Genomic DNA, 22,298 nt, shown 5'->3' with positions numbered 1-22,298 from the left:
TGGTCTAGTGGAGGATGTCCCTGCCCATGGCAAGAGGCTTGGACTAGATGATCCTTAAAGGTCCCTTCCAAACCAAACCATTCTGTAATTCTATGATTCTGTGATTTTCAACTTCTATAATTAGAGAAAGGATAACAGTGCCTAGAGTGAGAAGGGAAAATCAAACCAGAGTACCCAAAGATGTATTCTGTCTGAAAGCAGATGAGGCTTTGGGCAATGTGGTCTGGTGGAGGGTGTCCATTCCTGCAGCAGGGGGGGTTGGATCTAGATGATCTTTAAGGTCCTTTCCAACCCAAACCATTCTATGATCCTATGATTCTATGAATAAATTCTTTATGAGCTCTCGTTTTAATATTATATAAATTGTTAAAAAAACCAAAGTCTTTAAAGTTATTTTCATCTGTGTTACTTAATCAAATTAGTATTTCTTTGCAACTGTGTCTTTATCTTGGACAGGGAAAAGTGCAAGGAACACAAAAATTTCAACATTTAGGTGTTATCATGGATTTTATGTAGAAGTCAATTGTCTGCTACATTGATTACTGCCAGCACAAAACTCTAGACAAATTAGGTAAGGTGGAAAGCATACTATGTTAATATTTCTTATGGCTTCAGCTTTTTTTTCCCAGATAATTGTAATGAAACTTGATTGTTCAATTCCTTATTTTTCCCAATATTTCTTTCCTGAAGTGTTGATGATGGTTTGTTCTTGCAGGAGAAGCTTAATGTCAACAGTATGGGGCATCAGGTGATAATATTTGACTTTTCTCTCATAAGAGGACTGTGGGAAACTCGAGTTAAGAAGAACAAAGAACGTCAGAGGAAAGAGAAAGAAAGATTAGAAAAAAGCTCATTGGAGAAGTAAGCCAACTTTTCTGCTGTTCATTTTAATGGAATGCATTATTATTGTCCACTAACATTACCATATACTAAGTATTATCAGATGATTCAAATTTTATTTTTTTGGGGTTTGATTACAATGATTTCTCACCTCCTTTCCTCAGATGATTGTAAGAGAAATGTAGCACAAACAGTACCTGTATTTCATTAGTCCCTGCTCTTTCCTATGTAGATTGTGATTTACTAACGTTGTATTTTATTGTCTACTGTGTAGATTTAATTTGAAGAGAAAAATAACACATTTTGTACCTTTCTATTCCTTATGTGCTGTATAAAAGTATGGGGTTTTATTATGGAATTCATGAAAACATGCTCATAAAATTCAGTACTAAGAAATACTTTAGGTATTTTTGTTGAGTTGACAGGAGAAACAAAAGGAATTAAATAAATGGACATATACAATTGCTTCTGAATAGGAGAGAGAGAATAGAATAAAAGAACTATCAGAGGATTTTTTCCTTGTTCAAATATTAAAGCTTTGATTATAATGCTTACACCCAGTAATCATGTTATTGTTTTTATTATATTTAATTTATGGTTTCTTTAAGCAATATTTTTGTTTCTTTGTGCTCATTCCCATTACAGACAGTGAAATATTATACTGTGCTGGCAATGTTGGAAATATATGACTTATCATTTTTCCCCTCTGAGAAGAGAACAAAGCAATAAAAATCACTTTCTGCTTTAAAAATAAAATGCACAGGGTTAAACAGTGCCCTTGTTTAAGAGCATCATTGCATTGAACCTTTGTGTGGTGTTTCAGCCATCTCAGGAGACCCACACTCACAGATTCTCACTGCCACTGCAGCTACACTGACAACAGAGCAGCTGGGCTAAGAGGAGACCAGGGTAATACAAACTCTGACTGCCCTTTCTGCAAGAACTTCCTCTTCAAAACATCCATAGTTGCAGTTTTGGTTCTCCCATCTCTACCCAAAGCCTGCATTAAAAACCAGAATCCTAACAACAACAACAAAAAGCAAAAAAATAAGAAAAAAAAAAAAAAAAAAAAAGCACTTGTGCTTCAGATTAAATTCTCTACCAAGGATAAGCTTTTTTTTTTGTATGCGCTGAGGGATAGAAAAAGTTTGCTGTTGTGTAACCTTTATGGTGGAAAAGATTTGAGACGAAACTCAATCAACCCTTATTTCTGTCCCAGATGCTACATTAAGAAATGGCTTTGTGCAATTCTAATGCAGATAAAGCAGACGACTCTCTACTGCTGTCTATATCAGCTAGTGGTTCTTGGTGTGCCACTGCAGCCATATCATAAAAAGAATATTATGACTAGGAATTCAGACCCGTACTGATGAAAGGTCAGTCCCAATGTCAACTTAAATGTCAACATGCCCCTGCCATGTTTTGTTTGGGTTTTGGTTTTCTGTGGTGCAGAAGATAACTTCTGAGTTCACTAGTACGAAAGCAAACCAGAAGCGCCAGGCATGGGGAACTTCTCTAAGGATGAGGGAAAGAGGGTAACCTTATGTGCTCTGAGGCAGCTAATTTCAGCTCCCATGTTTTTTGTCAGTAGCATATGTTAAGCCTCATTTCTTACTGTGAATTGTGTATTCTATAACAACAATCTCTGCTCTTTCTGCCTGTGGTTATTTGTCTGCAGCCACCCCTACAGCTGAAAGAGTGGAGGCTGACCTCCTGTTCTGCTCTTTTGTACTAATGAGGTCCAAAGTCATTCTTTTATCTTCCTGCACCAACTGGAGATGGGGAATTTGGGATTTGATGCAGAGAAGTAAAAGGTTTTGAGTGCACTTTCAGAATTCACAAAGGATTTTTGTTTTCTTCCTTTAGCTTTCAATTTGCATAGGATACTTTGTCTTGTTACATGTTTTCACGCAATCAGATTGCTTTCCAGTTAGTCCTGCTTCTTTTAGAGCTCTTTGAAAAAAGGAGGAAATATATCAGACTTTTGTTTCCTGAATGTGAGTGATCAGTATTTCACCCACTGAAATAAATGGCAAAGTTCATGTCCATTCTTATGATGCAGGCCCCATAGCATGGATAAAGCTGGTAGGATAATGGTCAAAGTCAGGAAAATAGTGGTAATAAAATGCAAAATTCAGTTAAAAGAAAAATCTTTGTTTTATAAGGTGTGCAGAGACCACTGGCCTTTAGGTCCTAAAGGTCTGATTGCAAGTTACTTCTTAGATGCTTTTCAGTGCTTCCAAAGGTTGGGCCCAAAACAGGACAAGGTTTTGCTTGCTGTTAGCTCAAAAGTATAGATAAAATTGTAATTGTAATTAAATGCTTAATAGAAATAATGTTTCCCTGTATAAATACATTTCATTATTTTAGGGAGTTCCATGTGTGACTGATTTCTAATATTCTATTTAGAGATTAAAATTTTACCACTGTCAGGTAGGTCCACTGAAATCAATGCTAGTACTTACTGTCAAGTCACAGTAAGAAAGTATTTTGGAAAGGATTGTGACCCAAAATGATAATTACAGAAAGACTTTCAAAGAAAGAAGTTTCTCAAATTGAGGGCTGCATTTAAGATTCTAGATATTTACTTTTGCCAGCAGCCAGAGTGAATTCCCAAGGAAGGCTGAAATTAATAGATTTTCTCTGCAAATATACTCATGTAACAGATGAGTTTGGAATCTGGCCTGCTGAGGCTGCTTTGCCCTTTTTTTTTTTTTTAAACAAAATCCAGTTTTTCTTAAAGAGGTTACAATTCACTAATGCCCTTGAGATTGTGCAGATCCTTATCAGCTGTGCTGCTATGTAAAATGACCTGATAATATATAGCGAAATGTGGTATGTATTATTTGAGGAAAAATTCCCAATTAGTCTCTAGGGAACTGTGCTTGCCTTGGGGCAAGGTAATTTTGCTCATGCAGGGTCAGTAAGCAGTCACATGTAAGATATTTCTTTATTTTGACTGAAGGTTTTCTCAGAGGAAAACCTCACAAATAAATGCAAAGCCTGAACTGTGTTTGCATTAATGGTGAGGTCTTGTAAAGATCTGGGGAATTTACAGGTCTAGAACAGATGTTTAAGCAGCTGGCCAGTGAAAGCTGATTCTGGAGAACGGTCTACTGAGAATATTGTGAGAGGGTCTTCTCTGGCTCTCTGAGATAAGGGTATCAGATCACTTTGGGTGGAGTTAATTCAGTCCTCTGCTTCACCTTTGGTTTTGTGGGACTGTGGAAATGCAGCAGTTTAAAGAATGCTGACTTCTGGGGGCAGGGGGTATATATAAACCAGCAACTGAGTATAAAAGAAAAAGAACAGTAGACTGTTGTGAAGGAGTAATTTAATTTTACTTCATGTCCTTAATTCTATCATATGAGCCCATTCTAAATCTCCCATAGGACATGAAACTCAAACTGCTACAAAAAATGTGCACTGTTCCAGGGTTATTTACATGTTTATGAAAGTCCATAATATGGAAAGAAGTTTGTGTTTATGGCACTGTTTTATATTTCATCTTCTAGATTCTGATAGTGGTGAACAATCTGATATTGTACCCTGAAATCCTTAATGCTGTCAGACTAACTTGATGTGGTATGATGGTTTTCCTCAATAATTTTTCCTTTCTACTTGTCAATTTTTTTGGAAAGGGAATGAGAGTGAAAGTTTACAGTTAGTTGGTTTTTTTTTTTAAGGATCGCAACATGTTTGTCTTCTGTGTGAAAAGAAGGTAAGGTAAAAATTGAAGGCCGACAAATTAAGCATTCAAGTGAGGAAATGCCAGAGCTGTTTGCCCAGATTAGCTATCTAAATCTTTGCTGTGAAATGGCACAGCCTCCCCTGTCTACCAACCAAACATGCAGCAAAGGTAACTGTTCAGCCACCGCTTCCAGTGTCTCTTCTCCAAAAAATTCCTCTCAAGGTCTGGCTAGCTAAATGTGCATGTATTGCTTTTCTGAGCTATGCACTTCCTGAATGTTAAAAGTCAAAAGAAAACTTTCACTCTATAGGCAGACAGTGACTTTTTTTCCCTGAGAGGTTATGTGTTTGTTTAATAAAATAGATTTGTCTCTATCTCTCTGCCAAACTTCAGTGTTATAACTCTATTTGTACCCGAACGAAGATTTTATTTGTGATGTTTATCTTTATTCTCCCACTCAATACCCAATTCAGAAAATTTTCTAAGCAAAAGTAAAACTCAAGCTGGGAGTCCTTAGCCCCAAACACAAATTATAGGCAACAAGTTGGGAGTAGATCTGCAGTGCTAATAACCACTTATGTTATTTGCTTTTGTTTTTAGGCACTTGTGCATACAGACCTTGCATCTAATATAATGCATGCAAATGGGTTGAAAGATAAAAGCTGCTGTTGAGCTACAATCCTTTACAACCTATGGAAGAGCCTGGCAGAGGGACTGAAGTTAAATCAATTGAATTTGAAGCAAATGTTACTCGTCCATCAGGAATGTTAGTCTGGGCAGAGCTCCAGTTTAACTGTACTGCTCTTGTAAAAATTCCATAGGATTATTTAATGGTCGTGGGTTTAAACATCACCCAGGAGTACTAAACTGGTGTCACCATATAGTGTCCTGGCTGTTTCTTCCATCCTCATTTAGGGGAAACAGTGCCATCTAATGAAACTTCCTTTCTTTAAGTAAAAAAGCATAACTTTTCCTCAAGACCTTCTAATCAGACACTGAGCAGTGGGTAACTGCAGAAGGAAGAACCATTCAAAAAAACCCAGCTACTCCTCATTAACTGGGATGGCTCTGAAATCCTTACTAATGCAAACTTCTTGTTTTCCAAGCTGATCCCTCCTTTGAAGGGTCCAATCATTGAACTTGTTCTACAGCATTCTTTGTATCAGCTCGATTAGATTCACGATTTTGTTGGAAAATCTAATATGCCAAGCAAAGAGCTCCCATATCCTCAAAAGGAAATATTTATAATAAAAAAAAATTTTAATTATATGTTGTTAAATCTCTTTGCTGCAGATATACTCCAATAGTGAAGTAATGTTTGGGGAGTACTTGCCTGAAGACAAGTTCAGCGCTAACCAAAATGGAAATACTTGAATATTCCATTTCCCTACTGATTCTTTTTCATATCTGTAGTGTATTGCTCTGAAAGCTTACTGAAAAACAGCAATGTGTTGGGAAATAGCTTGCCAGAATTAACCTTTGCTCTATACCATTTACAGTCTGCTTTAGTGTGCTTTTGTGTTACAGATATAAAGGTTTGAAAGAACTTTTTTTTTGGCAAACATAAGCAGCATGCAATCAGTCTTTTTTAAAATTAGTTGGACTATTTACATGATTAAAGTGAAAATACTGGTTTAATTAGCTGAGTTGGAACCTTAGTTCTCACCTAGGTCTTACATCCAGAAAAAGATATATTTTTTGTCCATGTTCCCATTTAAATTAGGCTTGACTTGACAAACACCCACTTTTCTGAATATTGAAAATGGCAGTTGTTTCTTTAATCTGGCTGCACCTGTTTGACCAAGCTCTAGAGGAAGATCAAATATTTTATTGCTGAACATTAATAAAAAAGACATAAACTTCAGGACGGCTGTGATTTTGTAACTTACTCATTTATTTGTCATATGTGAAAATGTGTTCCTGGAATATCAGGAGCCTTTAAAGTGCCAAGGCCAGAAATTTAATTTCTCTAAAAGTATATTAGCATATTTAAAGGCTGATTTTATTTGTGTGGATTTTTTTTTTCCTCTGATTGCCACACTGGTTTAGATGCCTTTACTGTCTTTCATGAAGATTCATGTAATAGCCCTCAGATACAACAAATGTGGTGGTAATTCTATTTTATTTGAGAATTGTCACCAAAAGAAGACTTAAAATGGTATTTATTTTATAAAGATCCTTTAAGAAGTACCATCATCTCAATTTTTTTACAATGACAGAGCTGAGTGACAACCATATAGCTGAGTAGATCCCTTTGGTTTGATCTCAGCTGTAACCTGCAAATTACAGTTTTGTAATCTTTGCTTAATGATACATACCAGCTAGTTGTAAGTCACACCTCTGGGCCAGGAAGGCTCATATTGATTTGTTTGGTTAGTGCATACCCCAAGGATACAAGTGGGGATTCTAAATTGTTAGATCTTCAGCCTTGGGATATATCATATTTTCATTCTGAGATGTCCTGTACAAAATTATGCATGTTTATTGCTCCATTATTAATTAATTTTCCATCTGTTTAAAATGTGCTTGTACATAGTAGTTAGCTGGGTGACCCTAAGCGGGCATTCTTTAAAAGCTCAACAGAGCATGTTGCCATAATTTAACGTATGAGTAAAGAAGAAATTTGACACAGGTTTTGACATCAGTGCGTGATATCCATGTTGAATTCCTAACCAGGTTTAATTTTTAATGCCTGTCTTTCTTCTGAGGTCAATATTTTTCACTGACTGATTTGGTTAACAGTGGGTTTTGTTATGTGCATTTTATATTATTTGGCTAACAATATGTCGTGACCTCCTGAGATTTGTGTTTGGTACATGTTATCATGTAAAGTGCCAGAGGACAGTTTATTCTTTCATCTTTAATGTAGCTCCCTTCTTGCTGTTTTCTATATTCCTTGTCATGAGAGACTGAAGTTTTAGATCTGAGCCCTCTGCTTTTGTGTTCCTGGGGTCTATCTGACAGAGCCAGCACTGAGGCGTGGTAGAGCAGCTCAGTGCATTACTTTTTATTCAGAGTTAGACTTTTTTGACCTCTTCTTTCTGTTTCTAACATTTAAGTTTCTAACGTTCTTAGAATTTATACTGTGAGGAACGAGTCAGTAATTTTTTGTGCATAAGTGAAGAGCAATGAATACAAAAAAAACATCTTGGGGGCAAGATTTTCAGTGCATTGAATTATGCACTGAGATCAAATGTTTATCGCTTTGGTAGAAAATGAAGGAATTCCATGGAAATTAGAGGGCAGTAATGCAGTTAAGCTTCACAGAGGGACAGAAAAGCTGTATGTGGAGGACTGGAGGAGGATGTGAGAAACAGCAGTTCAGCCGTGGTAAGTAATGCTAGGATTATTTAGAAGATTTTAGGAAAAAAGAATGCCAGGATTTTGGTGCTTTTCAGTTCCTGCCTTTTAATGGTTCAAATCCTTTTGTTGTCCTCTTCCTTGGGGATTCAATTCACTCCCCCCCCCCGCCCCCCTGCCCACTTCACCTCCCACCCACCTTGCACAGTAATACAGAGCTTTTATAGATAATTATCAGTGGTAGACAAGTTTTGGAAAAAAAAGATAAGTAGGTGGTTTGGGCCTGTTTATTTTTCTTATAGTATATAAAAGTGCTATTTTCTAGCTTTTCCTAGTGATCTCTTGCTATTGCATTGTGTGTCCTCTGCTGTGCCAGTGGTCTCTTGGGTTCAAATGACAGATTGAATAGGCAAGATCAACACTAAAAATTGAAATGGCTTATGTGTCAAAGCATCTGAAAGAGGTGTTTCAACTTTCATGTCTGCTGGTATGGAAAATTCTGTCATCTGAGCGCTTCCAAACTGCAGCTGGAAGGTATACCCTTTGGTAGGGCTGCCTAGTGCAATCAGGTACTTGGGTGTCTCTCCCTCTGTAACCAGAAGTGTCAGATGCAGCATGCTGAAGAATCACAAAATGGGCTAAGGAGCTGAGTCTACTCTAGCCTGTTTTCTTGTCTTTGTTATATCAAGTAGGTTCAGAAAAGATTTTGAAATGTTGTGGGTTGGTGGTGGACTCTTCCTTGACTGCACTAGGAGCCCTAGTACTCCTCTAGGGACTCCCTGAGCTGAACGTGTTGCTGGACGTGTTTTTCTGTCTGTCCGGTCTTGTCTTTTTCTTCCTCATTTACATATCACCCCTTGCTGTGGTATAAAGCAGTCCACAATTAGACACTGAAAGAACCTGGGAGATTTACTTCAAATATATATATATATTTTTTTTGTTCTTAAGCCTCCTCTATTGACACGTTAAATATCAGAAAGTCCTCCAGATGCCTACTTGTAAAGAGCATACTGATCTCTCTAATGAAAACTGAAGCTAAGGATGAGTAACTTTTCCGCAACTCTCAATAACTTCTTTAACTATTCCTTCACTGCTCCTTTCATATCTTGATATGTTATTGCTTCCACTGTCTCTTTGAGAGGTTTTCTGCTTCTGATGTTCTAGAAATTGTTTTCCTATTTGTTTGTACACCTGCAGTAAGTGACTTCACTTGCTTTTTTTGTGTGTGTTTTTAGGTTTATCAGAGCTTATACTGCTTTCTCATTTCTTCATTTGAAGAGAAATGCCATTTTACCTTTTTTCATTTTTCCATTTTTGGAAATGAGAGGAGAAAGACATCCTTACAGTAGCTTTCTTAGAATGTACTTATTCAGAGGTTGTGCTTTCTTAGTGCAGTCTGCTGGCACTTTACTCAGGGAGCTGCACTTTTAACCAACTTCACTGTTATATGTAGCTCATCTTCTGAAATATTTGTAAGGATGATTTTCCATATTTACTGTTTCTAAAGATGTTGCATGGAAATACATTGCGGTCATTATTACGGTCATTGTTACAGAAGGGGCTTTCTGTAGTTCTCTGATGACCCAGGTAGAGCGTGCTGCTCCTTGAAACTAAATTGGGTCCTCTTGTGGTCTTTCAGGCTACCTGCTCTGACAGTCATATGTAGTTTCCAAAAATTTATATTGTTTGTAGTGTGTCAATGTGCTGTGTGTATGCCGATAGCTGAAGTCTCCTGCTGTTGCTGTGCTTTCTGCTTTCAAATCTCTGTAACATCCCCAAAGGTTTCAGTGGGTGCCACAATTTGTGCTGGGCAGTCTACAGCTGTCTCAGTAATACCTTTCCTATTTAGGCATGCAGTTTTGATCCCTAAAGATTTATTTTGATAGAAGTGAGTGAAATATGACTCTTAATCTATGCTATCGTGTTCCCATAAATACACTCTGCCCTGCAGTTTCTATCTTATACCTTGCTATGAGTGTCCAAGAATTACTTGTTTTCACCAAGTTTGGAAGATGCTTCTTGTACCTAAATTTGTAACCCATTTCTTGTATGTGACTTAAAACCAGACATTCTGTTTCATGTGCCATTGTTTTAACATATTAGCATTTTAGAGAAAATCCCATGCTAAGCTGGGAATATGTGCACAGGTTTTGTTACTTCGTACTCGAATTTTACAAACTTGCATCTGATTCTCTTTGTAAGACATGTCATTTTTTTACTTTCTCTAGAGGGCGCATTAGCCTGAACTTTGTGCCCTTCTTCATTTGTCATTTTTTTCCAAGTCTTTAAAATTTCTGCTAGAGGCTGGAGATTACATAAATGAATCTCTTGTACCACAAGAATCTAACATTCAAAGAGTGAGCTCAGATTTATGATGCAAGGGGCTCTGCAGAGTCTTATTTTGGTATAAGGAAGGCTTGCTTCAGTTAATCAACCTGTTCCTTAATTGACTAAGCTGAAATAAATCTATCTTAAATTAAAGCACATGCGTTTGGCAATGCTCAATTATATGAAATTGAAGTTATATGGGTAAAAGTTTGCCCTGGAGGTGAGCCTAAAGTTACATTGAAATTGAATCTGAAATTAGTTGGCATGAGATAACTTTGACCTTTACCTCTACCTTCTAAGATCATATTGGAAGATAATGTCTAAAAAATGAAAATAGATCATAATACTTGAATGAGAAAGGGCAGGGAAAAGGGAATATTTCTGAATTCTAATTTTCCAAAATGACTTTTTTCCAACTGAAAAATTTTACATACATCACCAGGTCTTTGTTTTTATTTATACATATAACTTGTTCTGTGACAATGTGTTTCCTACCTTATTGAAGCAAAGGGCATCATTCATGCTGTTTTTTGTGACAATGTGCTCAGTCTCCATTTTTCTATTATTCCCTGGGTGTCACTGTTTTATAGTCAGTAAATGAAATCCTGCTCATCTGAAATCTATATGTAAGTCTAGAAAACCTAAGCATGAATCCAGGAATTTTTTTTTTTTTTTTTTTAACTACCAATATCTTGCATGCATAATTATATTTTGTTCAGTACTTGTGCAAACAAAGATCAAGCTTTCAGACTTATTTCGCATACTGTATTGTTTCACCTGATTCACACAAACCCTTTTGGGCACTATTTCAGGATAAAGCAGGAATGGAATTTCATACTAGAGTGCCGGAAGAAAGGCATTCCTCAATCAAAATACCTCAAGAATGGCTTTGTAGACACCGATAAGAAGATCTTGGACACTTACGGAAAGAGTCCTCAGCTCAAGAAGAGGCATACTTTGTCAGATGAAGAAAATAAGGAAAGAAACAAGTTTATTTTTCAGCTTTCTGGAGAGCAGTGGACGGTAAATATAATGGAAAATATGTTTCTATGGTTAAAGAGTTTGGGTAGCTTAGCACTGTAACTCTTAATCTCCAAAACCTTCCTTTTTTTGCTAGTGCATATGACATTGATGCTTTTTTCAGTGTTAGAAGTGTCAAAAGCATTTCCTATCTTACCCTGAACTAGGGGTTTATTTTTCAAATATGCTTATTTTAAATCCTCTACTGATACATGTAAACTTAGCCCTCTCAAAAATTTTGGTATAAGCAATCATATTGCAATAAGATATCTTTCTCTGAAATTCCCCAATGGATGGAAAGAGATGAAAATAATATTCAGCTTTGTTGGCTTGTTGATGTCTTCTACTACTCAGAGATCTGTCTTCTTGCTCTAATGGTGTGATATAACATTTTTCTCAAGCTCTTTTCAAATCAAAACTAATATTAGCATCAATCCACAATGGTCTTGCTGAAAAAAACACTTTTTACATGCGGTTGTGTTTGATATTAAACAGCAGTTTGGAAGTAAGCTCTGAATTAACAGTTTGGAAATTCAGCAAAGGTTTGTCTGAAGTTTTCCAGAGTTGTTAACGCTTTGACTGAAATGTATTTTGAAAACACACTACTTTTTATTAATGAGAAAGTAAAATTAGAATTTTGACTTTCATATAATTTATAATTTTGAAATTTATTTTTGAGATTTTAATTTCAAAGAGTGCCAGTTAAAAAGTCAATTGATAAAGTGGCTAAATTTTACTAAAGCAATTCTTTTGATTGACCTGAAACATAACTTTTTCCCAGATTTGATCTTGAATATGAAAGTATTTTCTTTTTTGGCTTTCATTTTTTTCTGGCTTTAATTCTTTCCTGAATAAACATAAAATAGATGAAATTTCTGGAAAACAGAAAACCCTGGTTCCCATCCAGGTCTAGTAAGGAGACTATTTTTTCAACTGATGCCAATCATTCATGTGGTAGAATTGGTTGCTGGAGAGCTATCGTATCTCATATTTCAAGAATCTTGGATATTGAAAATAATGTTAAAGCTGTGTAGTCTTATACTGCACACTTTACTGTGTTGTAAACTCTGTAGGTAGGTTAGGAGGAAAAAAAAGAGCTATTATATCTCCTTAGACACTGATATAGTGGCAACTGCAAATATTTTCAGTGCATCAGGGAGCAGAGAGCTGCATAACTAAACTTTTCTATTGCTTATCCTCTTTTGCCAAACAGTTAACATTTTGCTTTGTCATCATAAACAAGGCTTTACATTAGGAGGCAAAATCAAACATACATAATTTGCTGTGTTTTCCAGAGCATTTAATTTCAGTTTGATATACCGAAAGATTATGCCATTATGCCACCTTGAGCAGTATGTTCCTAAACACCATGTGCTTTGCTTCTGTCACCGTATTATATGCTCACTGTGGCCATATCACACAACCACTGTGCCTCGTTGTCCAGCTCTAGCCTGGTTAAAGTGGGCTTGCTGTTTCAACAAGATACTGTGACATAGTTCAGGTGTCTGCAAACAAAGATGAAACCAAAGCTGCTTTGTTTAGAGAAGACCAATTCAAAATCAAAGACCATTGCCAGTCTCTAACAGCTGAAAATTATTTTAAAAATGTGAAAATCAACTTGACAGAGTTCTGAAAGAAGTGTATTTCCCCTTATTGCAGAAATTTTGTAAAAATTATATCAGTTATACAAATCATACCACTTATTTTGCTGTTTTTAATCTCAAATGCTGCTTCTAAACCAGAGACAGAATCAGACATGACACTCTTTCCCCCTGTTACTCTCTCACAAAAAAATGCACTTAGGCAAAATGAATTTGCAGACTATACAACCAAAGCTGTGCAGGCTTGCAATTTGCATGTGAAAAGATCTGTGGATATGTGACAGTTTTCTCAGAGAAGCCTGTATGTTATGTAGCTGGGAGCTGTGATATCATCTGTGGTTTAGTTTTTGTAATGTATTTTGCACACAAATACAGCTATGAGTTGAAAGTTTGGAAGATTAAATGCTTAGACACTAGGAGAAGTCAGAGCTGGGATTGCCTGTGTGGTTTTACAGGCACATAACCAGCTTGGTTTGCTGTTGGCTGGCCACTTACCGTTGGCAGCAGCAAATAGCACAGCCCTGTGAAGTGTCCATTTGGGAACTAACTGCTGAATCCAGTATCTCACTTGCTTTTAGATGATAAGTATTTCTATTATGTTTCGCCTTTCCTCTCATCAATGAAACAGTAATACATCCTCTAGACAGTTGATAGCTAAATCTGAGTAGATTGCTGGTATGACTTACAGATTTAATTTTGAGAACTAGGCTTGCTTCTGGGCTGTACCCGTTCTCTTTCTGGACACTGTGAAGCTAAGTCTCACAGAGGAGTAATCCCTAGCATAGGGATTTTTCAAGATCAAAGCAAGTAGCTTTACCACATCCTTCCCATAGGTCTCAATGTAAGGGCTCTCACTGGAAACTTCAGCAGCAAATGAGCTGAGTCCACAAATCGGCTAATGTTGTTATTTGCAATGTTGCAGTCCATTAGAATGGTAGCTTGTGTTGAGCAGTAATCAGCGCCCAGGCTGTCTAGATGGTAAAAATGCAGACATGCAAAGATGCTACTGTCTCATGCTCCATATCCCTACAGCGTAACAGTGAATCTGGCCCACTGATTCTGCATTGTTGAGTACGAGGTTAAAAATGGGTTCTGTAAAACACCCCATCATATACTCAGATAGCTTGGACAATTATTTTGAAAACCACCTCGATAGTGCTCTTTTGAAAATCATCTCGTATCTCCTTCAGAGAACCTTTGTAAGGGAGAAAATCAGAGTAGATCACACATTTTGAATGCCTAATAGGAATTCCTTCCTTTGGGACCGCTGTGCCACTTTTTTCCCCACCTCTCAAATGTCTTTGAAATGATAATGTATTTTCATTAGGTGGAAACCCACCATTCCTTGTACTTGTAAAGTAATTATTTTAACATATCTGAGGAAAGATAAAGCTTATGCAATGATTATCAGGTTAGACAAATAGGCACAGTGTATTAGCTAAAGAGTGTAGGGCTTGATTTTACAGTATATGAATTCTGAGGAATTGTATTCTCTTTATGCAGATCCATAATTCCTTGTGCATCATTAATTCTTCCTAGTTAATGCTCACTTTTAGGCTAATTTTTTGAGACATGCAGCTTGAGCCTCTAGACATCTCAAGTCACAACGGTTTTCTAACAGCGGGGTCACGCTAGTGTAATAGGAATCTTCTGAGCTGCAACGTTGCAAATAGGATTAGTATCAAGCCTTTACGCTTGAAGAACGCATACTCAGTGAATCCCGCTGAAGCTGAAAATCCTCGTCTAACTTGGGTAATGGTTTGGCCACATCTGCCCATGGTGGCTAGCTTCTGGCTGTGGACAGTGGTTGATACCTGCAGTGCTGAGATAGTGTTACCTTTGCCTGTCAGAGCTCTGCCTGGAAGAGGCTGTGTGACAACATCCTTAAGCTTCAGTGGCCCTTGCCTCCTCTTTCACATACCAGCCAAATATTCATGACTCAAGTGTCTACATCCCTGTGTGGTGCATTTCTGCTGGCTGGAAACAGTAATGAATTAATATTTGTATTTAGGAAAGAAAAGGACATATAATAACCAATGGGCTAGTCTCATAATCTGATGTTGTGAATGAAATCAGACAGGATTTTCTCCTCTTTTTATAAAAATGGGCAGAATCCAGTTGTATTGCCCCAGCAGTGAGTCTCCTAAATCCTCCTGTGTTTGCAAAACCCTTGGGACTTGACAGCATGAGAATGGTGTGCTGTGCCACAAGTAATTTGAGGTTCCCAAGGAATGTTTCAGAAAAACTTTTTATTTATCTGAGAGTTTTCCAGGAAAACCCACCATGAAAAGGAGCTGTATAAGGTCTTTGGATTCTTGAATTGTGCGTTTGAATCAATTGCCTCGGAGAGAATGATGGAGAGTTGATGAAACACTTAATTGAGAACCTTTGTACATGTAAACATGTATCTACTGAATTAAATTAGTTCTTCAGAGAAATAGCACTGCTATTAGAGCAGAATGAATACTGTGGCAAAATAATGCCATGAATATTCATATGAATTTTTCAATGAATTCACTTTATCTCTGTTTTCCCCCTCTGAGTGTTGACTCTCTGCTCCTAACTAATGAATACTTATACTCTGGTGGATCAGCAAATTTTAAATGATTTTCAGAAAATATTCAGGAAAAACAAATTTTTGAATTTTTGTTATCAATATTGGCAAAGGAAATGTGATGATGTTCACTCAAATACAGAGTAGGACTGTTCTTGGCTGTGGTGCTTTGCCTAAGCAGAGGATCTAATGCATATCTACTTTAACGCCAAATGTGCACAACAAATAAATGAATGAGTGGTGGTAAAACTCTTCACTTGTAAATCATGACCTTCTTGCATATCATTTCTTCACAGAAAAAGGCAGCGAATTAATTAGTACATTTGTATTTATTCTCCTAGTTTTGTCATCTAACATACTGTGTATTTTCAGAGAACAGAGAACTTCTATTTATTATTCTCAGCTGTTAGTGACAGTGAGGTGTTTATTTGCCACAAAGGGTCAAGTAGAATTGCTGCATTGAATGAACAGAGAAAAATCTCTTTTGTGCTTAATTTAACTTCCAGAGATTTCCACGGGCCCCCTCCTCCCCCTTGCCCCCCCCCCCCCAAAAAAAAAAAAAAGAAAGTATAAAATTCCTGACCCGGTTAGGAAGTACAGGTAGCTCTGAGACATACTAGTTTTGGAAGTAGCTCCAAACTTACTCAAATATGAGGGAGACCTGGATCCATGGTTTTGGTTTGGCTCATGACAGATAAAGCTACAGAGCTGGAAAAGAAACAGAATCGAAACTCCTCAGAGCTTTGATCATGGTTTTAGTTCAGGCTTATGTCTAGCAGGTAAATTCTCTCCTAATTAGAATTAGTATAATCAACTATGGTTGTAGGTTTGCTATTTATTCCCTTTTAAAACCTTTTTTCTTTTTTTTCCCCTCCCAAAAATCAAAGGAGTTTGAGGGATTGTTTTGCTGTTAAAGGCAAAAGACTGGCTATCCTCCAAGTGTCAGTCTTTGTGGAGCAATTTATCAGTAGGCTGCCAGCTTTAGTGTGGCAGTAGAAGATTACAAAAGAACACAAGGGAATCAGAGAGTAAAGCAAACGTAAAGCTTGTGCAAATTTCAGTTCCCATCCCTATCTAGTTTGTAAATGAAGTAAAATATCACATCAATTTATGCTTCAGCAACACAAATAAAATGTATTGTAAGATGGAGAATGCTAAAAAAGCACATTATAGCAAAGTATTTGTAAACCTACATTTGCAAATTGTAAGTATTAGTATAAGATATAAAGAAATAATTGCAAGAAAGAAACGCAAGTCAAGACAATGGGTAAAAGAATGGAACCTCCTTCCATTCTTTTGAAGTCATGTTTGAATTTATTTCAGTTGCCACATAAGACTATCTTGGTGCTTTAAACTGCCCTTAATACAAACGTAAATATTTTAAAAAATCATTTTTGTGTTAATAAGAAATATTTTTTTTTTTTGCTTAATTTTTCTAAAATTATGAAGAAATTTGATCGTAATTTGAGAGGGTGCTTTGTGTGCTGCACTGTTTTCAGTGTGTCAAGGGGAAGTTTGTGGGATAACCCCTTCAGTCTGGGAGCACAGCAAGGCTTTTGGCTTCACAGGGGTAAGCGTTCCCCTCTGCTCCCTGCTGTATCTGCCAATGAGAAGCTTGAGATGGTCTGCTATGAAAATGCGGTGCAAAAAACTGGTTAGTCAGTAGAAAGACAAAGACAGACCTGGACTGTGGAGAAACAGAGTGGCAAATGGTACCTGTTACCAAGACATCTTTTTCCTTCTGTTATGACTATTCTGTATCTGCTTTCCCTGTGTATCAGGGTTTTTCCCTACATTGGCATCTATGACACTAAGCTAAATGCTATCCACTATGATGTGCTGCATTTTCAATTCTATACAGGTGGGAAAGACAATTCTAATTGAATTTGCTGTATTTATTCTTTTATTTTGCTGCAGAAAAATGTGCAGCACTGAAGGTGGAGGAGTGGAAACCCCCTCCAGAAAGTTGGAGAGATTTCTCATTACCAGCCCTGAGGCATTTCAAGCATTTTATTTTTTAACTGCCATAAACTGACAAATATAGAAGATGGATCACAATGCAATATACACCTAGTGGGAAAATGAAGCAAGAAATGAAATGATCCATATCAAATATGGAAGGGCAGGTAGCAAGGCAGAACTACGTATATCGGCTAAGTGTCTGCATGTGTAAATTTGAAAAGAACTGAAATCAGAGGCAGCAACAACCAAAGAGCAGCTTATGATCAACAGTTCAATATATCTTTATTTACAGCTAGATGTTTTAATTTAGCTAAAAGTTAAGTAGCACTGTTCCTAGTTCAGAAGTTTGGAATTAATAAAAAACGGTTAAAATGCATCAGTCTTGTTAACGTCTTGGTGAAATCTATGAAATTTAGAAGAAAAAAAGATGTGGGTGATGTCCTCTGTATAAGAAACAGTAATTCTTACTGTGTCATATTCTTCATGCACAGGAAAGAAATTTGGAAGTTATAAAGGAATTAAAGGCTGAAACTCTTACATCTCTTTTTATGGAGCAAAGTTAGCAGTAGCACCTCATCCAGATTATTTATTCCAGACGTTACCAATGCATAGTGATGTAAAAACAAGGACACACTGGTAAATTATGTGCTGCTTTAGAAAGTGGAGTTTAAATGATCTGACCTTCAACTTTATGAATTGATTTTTGTCTATTTCAAGTTCAAGGAATTTGATGACATAATTCAAAGAAAGATTCAGATTCATCTGAACTGAATACCAATTAACTAAAGCCATTTTGTAAGAATTAAAGGCTTTAAAACTTTTTAGTTTCAGTAACCTATTCATTGGAGATTTTGGACAAATAGAACAGTCTGAAAATTACTCAGAAGGAAATTTATTTGCTGTGTATTTGGAACAATACTAGAATTCTTAAAGAAAAATATTCTGCATGACTAAAGCAAGAATTAATTGCAATTATGGGCTGATTTAAAAATTGAGTCATTTTATTCTTCACAACGAAATTTAGTAAAAATTTTCAAACATTGCTGAAATAACTTAGGAAGTTAAGTTACTTATTTGAAAAAAGACTTTCAAAATGTGATATGTGTGCATCCTATCTGAAATATTTCTGTTCCTTGGACGGTGTTCCATCTTGGCAAACAAATTTTGAAACATTGGCAGATACTAACAACATAGTCACACTTTTTTTTTTTTTTTTTTTTTTGGCAAACACTATTTAGATATTCTCCATTCACCTACTCTTCTATTCTGTGTTGCATTTTACTGCATCTTGTTGTGTGAATTAAAGCACTGAAATGTGTTTTTAAAAAATGCTCCAGCTGGAAAAAGGAGGTGATATGGGAGACACCAAACAGGTTGAGTGCTTCAGATAGGTTTTAGTTTTAGAGCAAAATGATTGCATTAGCAGTTAAAAAATGAATATGTGGTGACAGACAGCTGCAGTGCTCTTCAAAAGCAAACAGCTCCTATGAGGATTTGGCGAACTGCTGTTCCACATCAAGATAATTAAGGCAAAGTGTTGAGGTTTGGCTGTGGAATTTTTCTGCCTGTATTTAGGAACATGGTGGAATGAAATTCTAACTTGATGCTTTCTATTTACCTGTTCTTATTTCATTTACAGGAATTCCCAGATTCTCTGAAAGAACAGATCTATCTGAAAGAATGGCACGTGAACAATACGTTGATACAAACCATTCCAACCTACATTGCGTTATTTCAAGATCTGAGAGTACTGGAGTTATCAAAAAATCAAATCAGCTATCTCCCAGTGGAAATCGGTAAGTTGGTTCAAGATATTCAGCTATTTATACTTATAGCATTTAACTTGTTTCCAGTGAGCAGTCCCTTGTAGATATAGAGCTCTCTGGCTGTAATTATACTTGCCAAATTATATGCAATACCATGTGTGTAGTATGGCTCAAACATGGGAAAAAACTGACACATTTTTGTTATCTGGCTACAAGGCATTTATTGCTTGTATTTGAGTAGATGGAGAGTTTTTCTTGAGAACAGGTGGTGTTTTATGTTCCTTATAGGTTAAGAAAAATAGAAGTGTTACAGAATTTTAAAGCTCAAACAAGATGAATTGAAACACAAGATCGAAGCAAAAAGGAATCAAAAATACACTGTTGCAAAAAATCTGTCCTTTGAATTTTATAATGAGTTCAGTAATGATCCCCATTTAATAAAGTGATGTATCCAACATGACATCAGGCTTTTAAGAGAAACAAATTCTTAATGTTTACATGGTTTGGCCTTTGCTATTTTAAGCTACATAATAAAAAGAATTTTAGTGTTTGGGTCTCCTGTGTTTTCTGATCTTATAAAAAGCTTGTTCGAAAGACTGTAATGGTCTGAGAGGGATTTACTGCTCTTACAAGGAAGAAAATTGCTGTAACTGGTGGTATCTTTGGGAGATGAAGAAACTGGGTCCACTATGAGGCCCCCATAAGCTAGTCCATGCAACCAGGTTGTACTAATACCTCAGTCTTTGTTTTTAAATGCGGTAGTCCTAAGCTTTCCCCATGACTTATGGTATTCCTTATGTATGCTAAGAGCTAACAACTTTCAAATAGAAGATAAAGGCTGAAACCTCCACTTCTGTAGTTACCGTAGGTTTAACTAAGAAAAACGGGAAGAGAGAGAGCATCCTGAAACACAGGAGTCAGTGCTAGACTTTTCTACCCTTTTCTACTTTTTTCTACTTTATTAGTAGAGTAATACTAATGCTTTTGATTTATTTACTAACATTATATTTTACACAGAAAATTTCCCACTGACACCGAAATATATTTTATAGTTTCAACCTGGCAGCTCAATACAGTAACAAATCATAAACAAGACACAAGCAGGAGATAATGGACATAAAATAAACACTAACTGTTTTGTCAGCACTTTGACTGTGGAACTCAGATGGGTCAGTCAGTTTAATGGACAAATAACTTCTACCAGGTGGTGTGGAAGAAAGGGGAAAGAACCTAATTCCTTTCCAGAGGCTACTCTAAACCATTAAACATAAGGTTTTAAGGGGCTGCTGCTTAACAATTGATGCAGGTAAAGGCTGAGAAAGTTTTTTCTTTCTTCTTGTAATATTGTGCACCATTAACGAAAATTATCCCCCAAAAAAGTGATTATGAATGCTAATAAAGTCTGTTTCCAGAATAAAGGCACAAAACCAGGTCATTCTAGCATGACCAATTCTCTATAGAGGGTAACGTAGAGGCCATATCAGATCTCTCTTGGGAAACAAGGAAGAAAGTTTCAAATGCTTCTAGTAGCAATCACTGTTCTTTCAATTGCATTTAAAGGATGTGATTTCTGCTCATCAGTAACTTTCATTTTATTCCCATTTATTCACTTTTCCTCCAATATGCTCATACCTCTAGCTAATACCCAAGGTGTTGCTTGCTTTCTTTCAGTGTTTTTCTTGCTGCCTTTTTATGTAAATGTTTGACTGGAAGGGCCAGTGAATATTAGAAAACTTTGTTGTAGTTCGTGCCTCAGACACAATGTTATAGCACTCACCATCCTCCTTTTAACAGTGAACTCTTGTTCAGAATTTTTTTTCAAGATTCATTAAATGAGAGTGGGCATGACTGTACTAACCACTCATCTGGAGAAACCTGGATTTGAACCTTTCTTTTTGAGACACTGCATAACCAAATTAACAAATTTGGTTAGCCATAGATGCTATTTATACAATAAGTCTACATCACAGCAGCAACTCTAGCCGATCCAAAGACACAGATTCACCAATGTAGTTTGAAAAGAAATAACACAAAAAAGCCACTCCAGGACTGTGCAACTGAACTGTTCAGTACTTTGTTGGCAAAACTGCCTAATGGTTTTCAGTCTTAGTGAACGTCCTGTGTTGATAGACCACCTATTAGTAATGCAATGGAACTTCCCTTGTTGTTATGACAAAAATTACAGAGAATTTTTCATCTCAATTTGTATAATGCTCTTTGTTGACATGTAAAGTAGTTTGCTTGTAAATGGCCATGCTTTTATTTCATGTACTATATATGCATGCAGACATAACAACTAATATGTATTGGAAATGCTCGTTATTTTAATAAGACATTATTATGAAAGGTCTTGGATATTCAGAAGTTTTTGGATGCTGCTTCAAAATGAAACCTTTCATACTTTAGTCATCTAGCTGCTAAATTTTCACAGTGAAAATAATTGATGTGGTTTTGGTTTGGGAGCTCTATCTAAGCAGGGAGTGAGGACGGGGTGCTAAATCAGAAGGTAAGGTCTCTGGAAAGGTTAAGTGCTAAAGTATTCATCATTTTGTGTTCTGTTTACAAAACAGCAGCAAATAGGTAAATATCACAGCTAAAACGTGCTTGAGAGTAATGACAGATGGTTGAAGTTGGCAGTGACACGCGTGCTGTCGAGTCTTTAATCTTCAGACAGAATTGAAGCCAAGTTTAGACCAACAAATCATCCAGCAGAAGCTAGACCAGTGAGCCATGTTCGGACTACTTTTGATTCTCATAAGAGGGCTTTAAATGTGTGAGAGAACAGGAGTTGATAATATTTTCAGTGAAAAGAAGTATTGCTACTATAGCAGTCTCTGGACTAAAATATCTGCAGGAACTGGAATCTGTGTTCCTGTTTTACCTGATTTGGAAGGGAATGCTCTACTCTGAATCAGAGAGAAGAAAGACAAATCTGTTCTCAGATATTTCAAATCACACTCTTAGCTATGATCACTTGAACAGATCAAAATTGGATCAGAAGACAGATGAGAATACTTTTTATTTGATTCTTTTTGTGGAATAGCAAGTGTTTTCATGGGAAGCAAGTAAACAAAAATGGAGAAAACTGTAAAATGGATTTGTTGTCTGTCTCAAAGTTGTCAGGTCTGGTTTTCCCAGGAATTGCAGAAAAAATAAGCAGGAGTGTAGCCAGGGGATTTTCTTTGGCAATGGCTTTTGGATGAGTTTGCAGTTCTGGCTCGGATTGCATGGCTGCA

General features: G+C 36.6%; 1 protein-coding gene across 6 annotated transcripts in view; it reads left to right on the top strand.

The window, feature by feature from the left end:
* The window catches only part of LRRC2 (leucine rich repeat containing 2), a 73,617-nt gene that overhangs the window by 12,563 nt on the left and 38,756 nt on the right, over positions 1 to 22,298 (top strand). For 5 of the 6 annotated variants that reach the window (XM_075739547.1, XM_075739546.1, XM_075739548.1 and 2 more), the window contains 3 exons: positions 716 to 861; positions 10,972 to 11,182; positions 18,936 to 19,092. In XM_075739547.1, coding sequence (XP_075595662.1) covers positions 737 to 861; positions 10,972 to 11,182; positions 18,936 to 19,092 — 493 coding nt within the window. In that variant the 5' untranslated portion in view covers positions 716 to 736. Of the gene's footprint in view, positions 1 to 316; positions 572 to 715; positions 862 to 10,971; positions 11,183 to 18,935; positions 19,093 to 22,298 lie in introns of those variants that run through there. The other variant, XM_075739549.1, reaches the window with a different exon arrangement.

The sequence above is a fragment of the Balearica regulorum genome, chromosome Z (genome assembly GCF_011004875.1).
Source record: "Balearica regulorum gibbericeps isolate bBalReg1 chromosome Z, bBalReg1.pri, whole genome shotgun sequence".
In the NCBI taxonomy this organism is placed as follows: Eukaryota; Metazoa; Chordata; class Aves; order Gruiformes; family Gruidae; genus Balearica; species Balearica regulorum.
The sequence above is the reverse complement of the archived record's forward strand: the minus strand, read 5'-3'. Positions and strand labels throughout refer to the sequence as shown.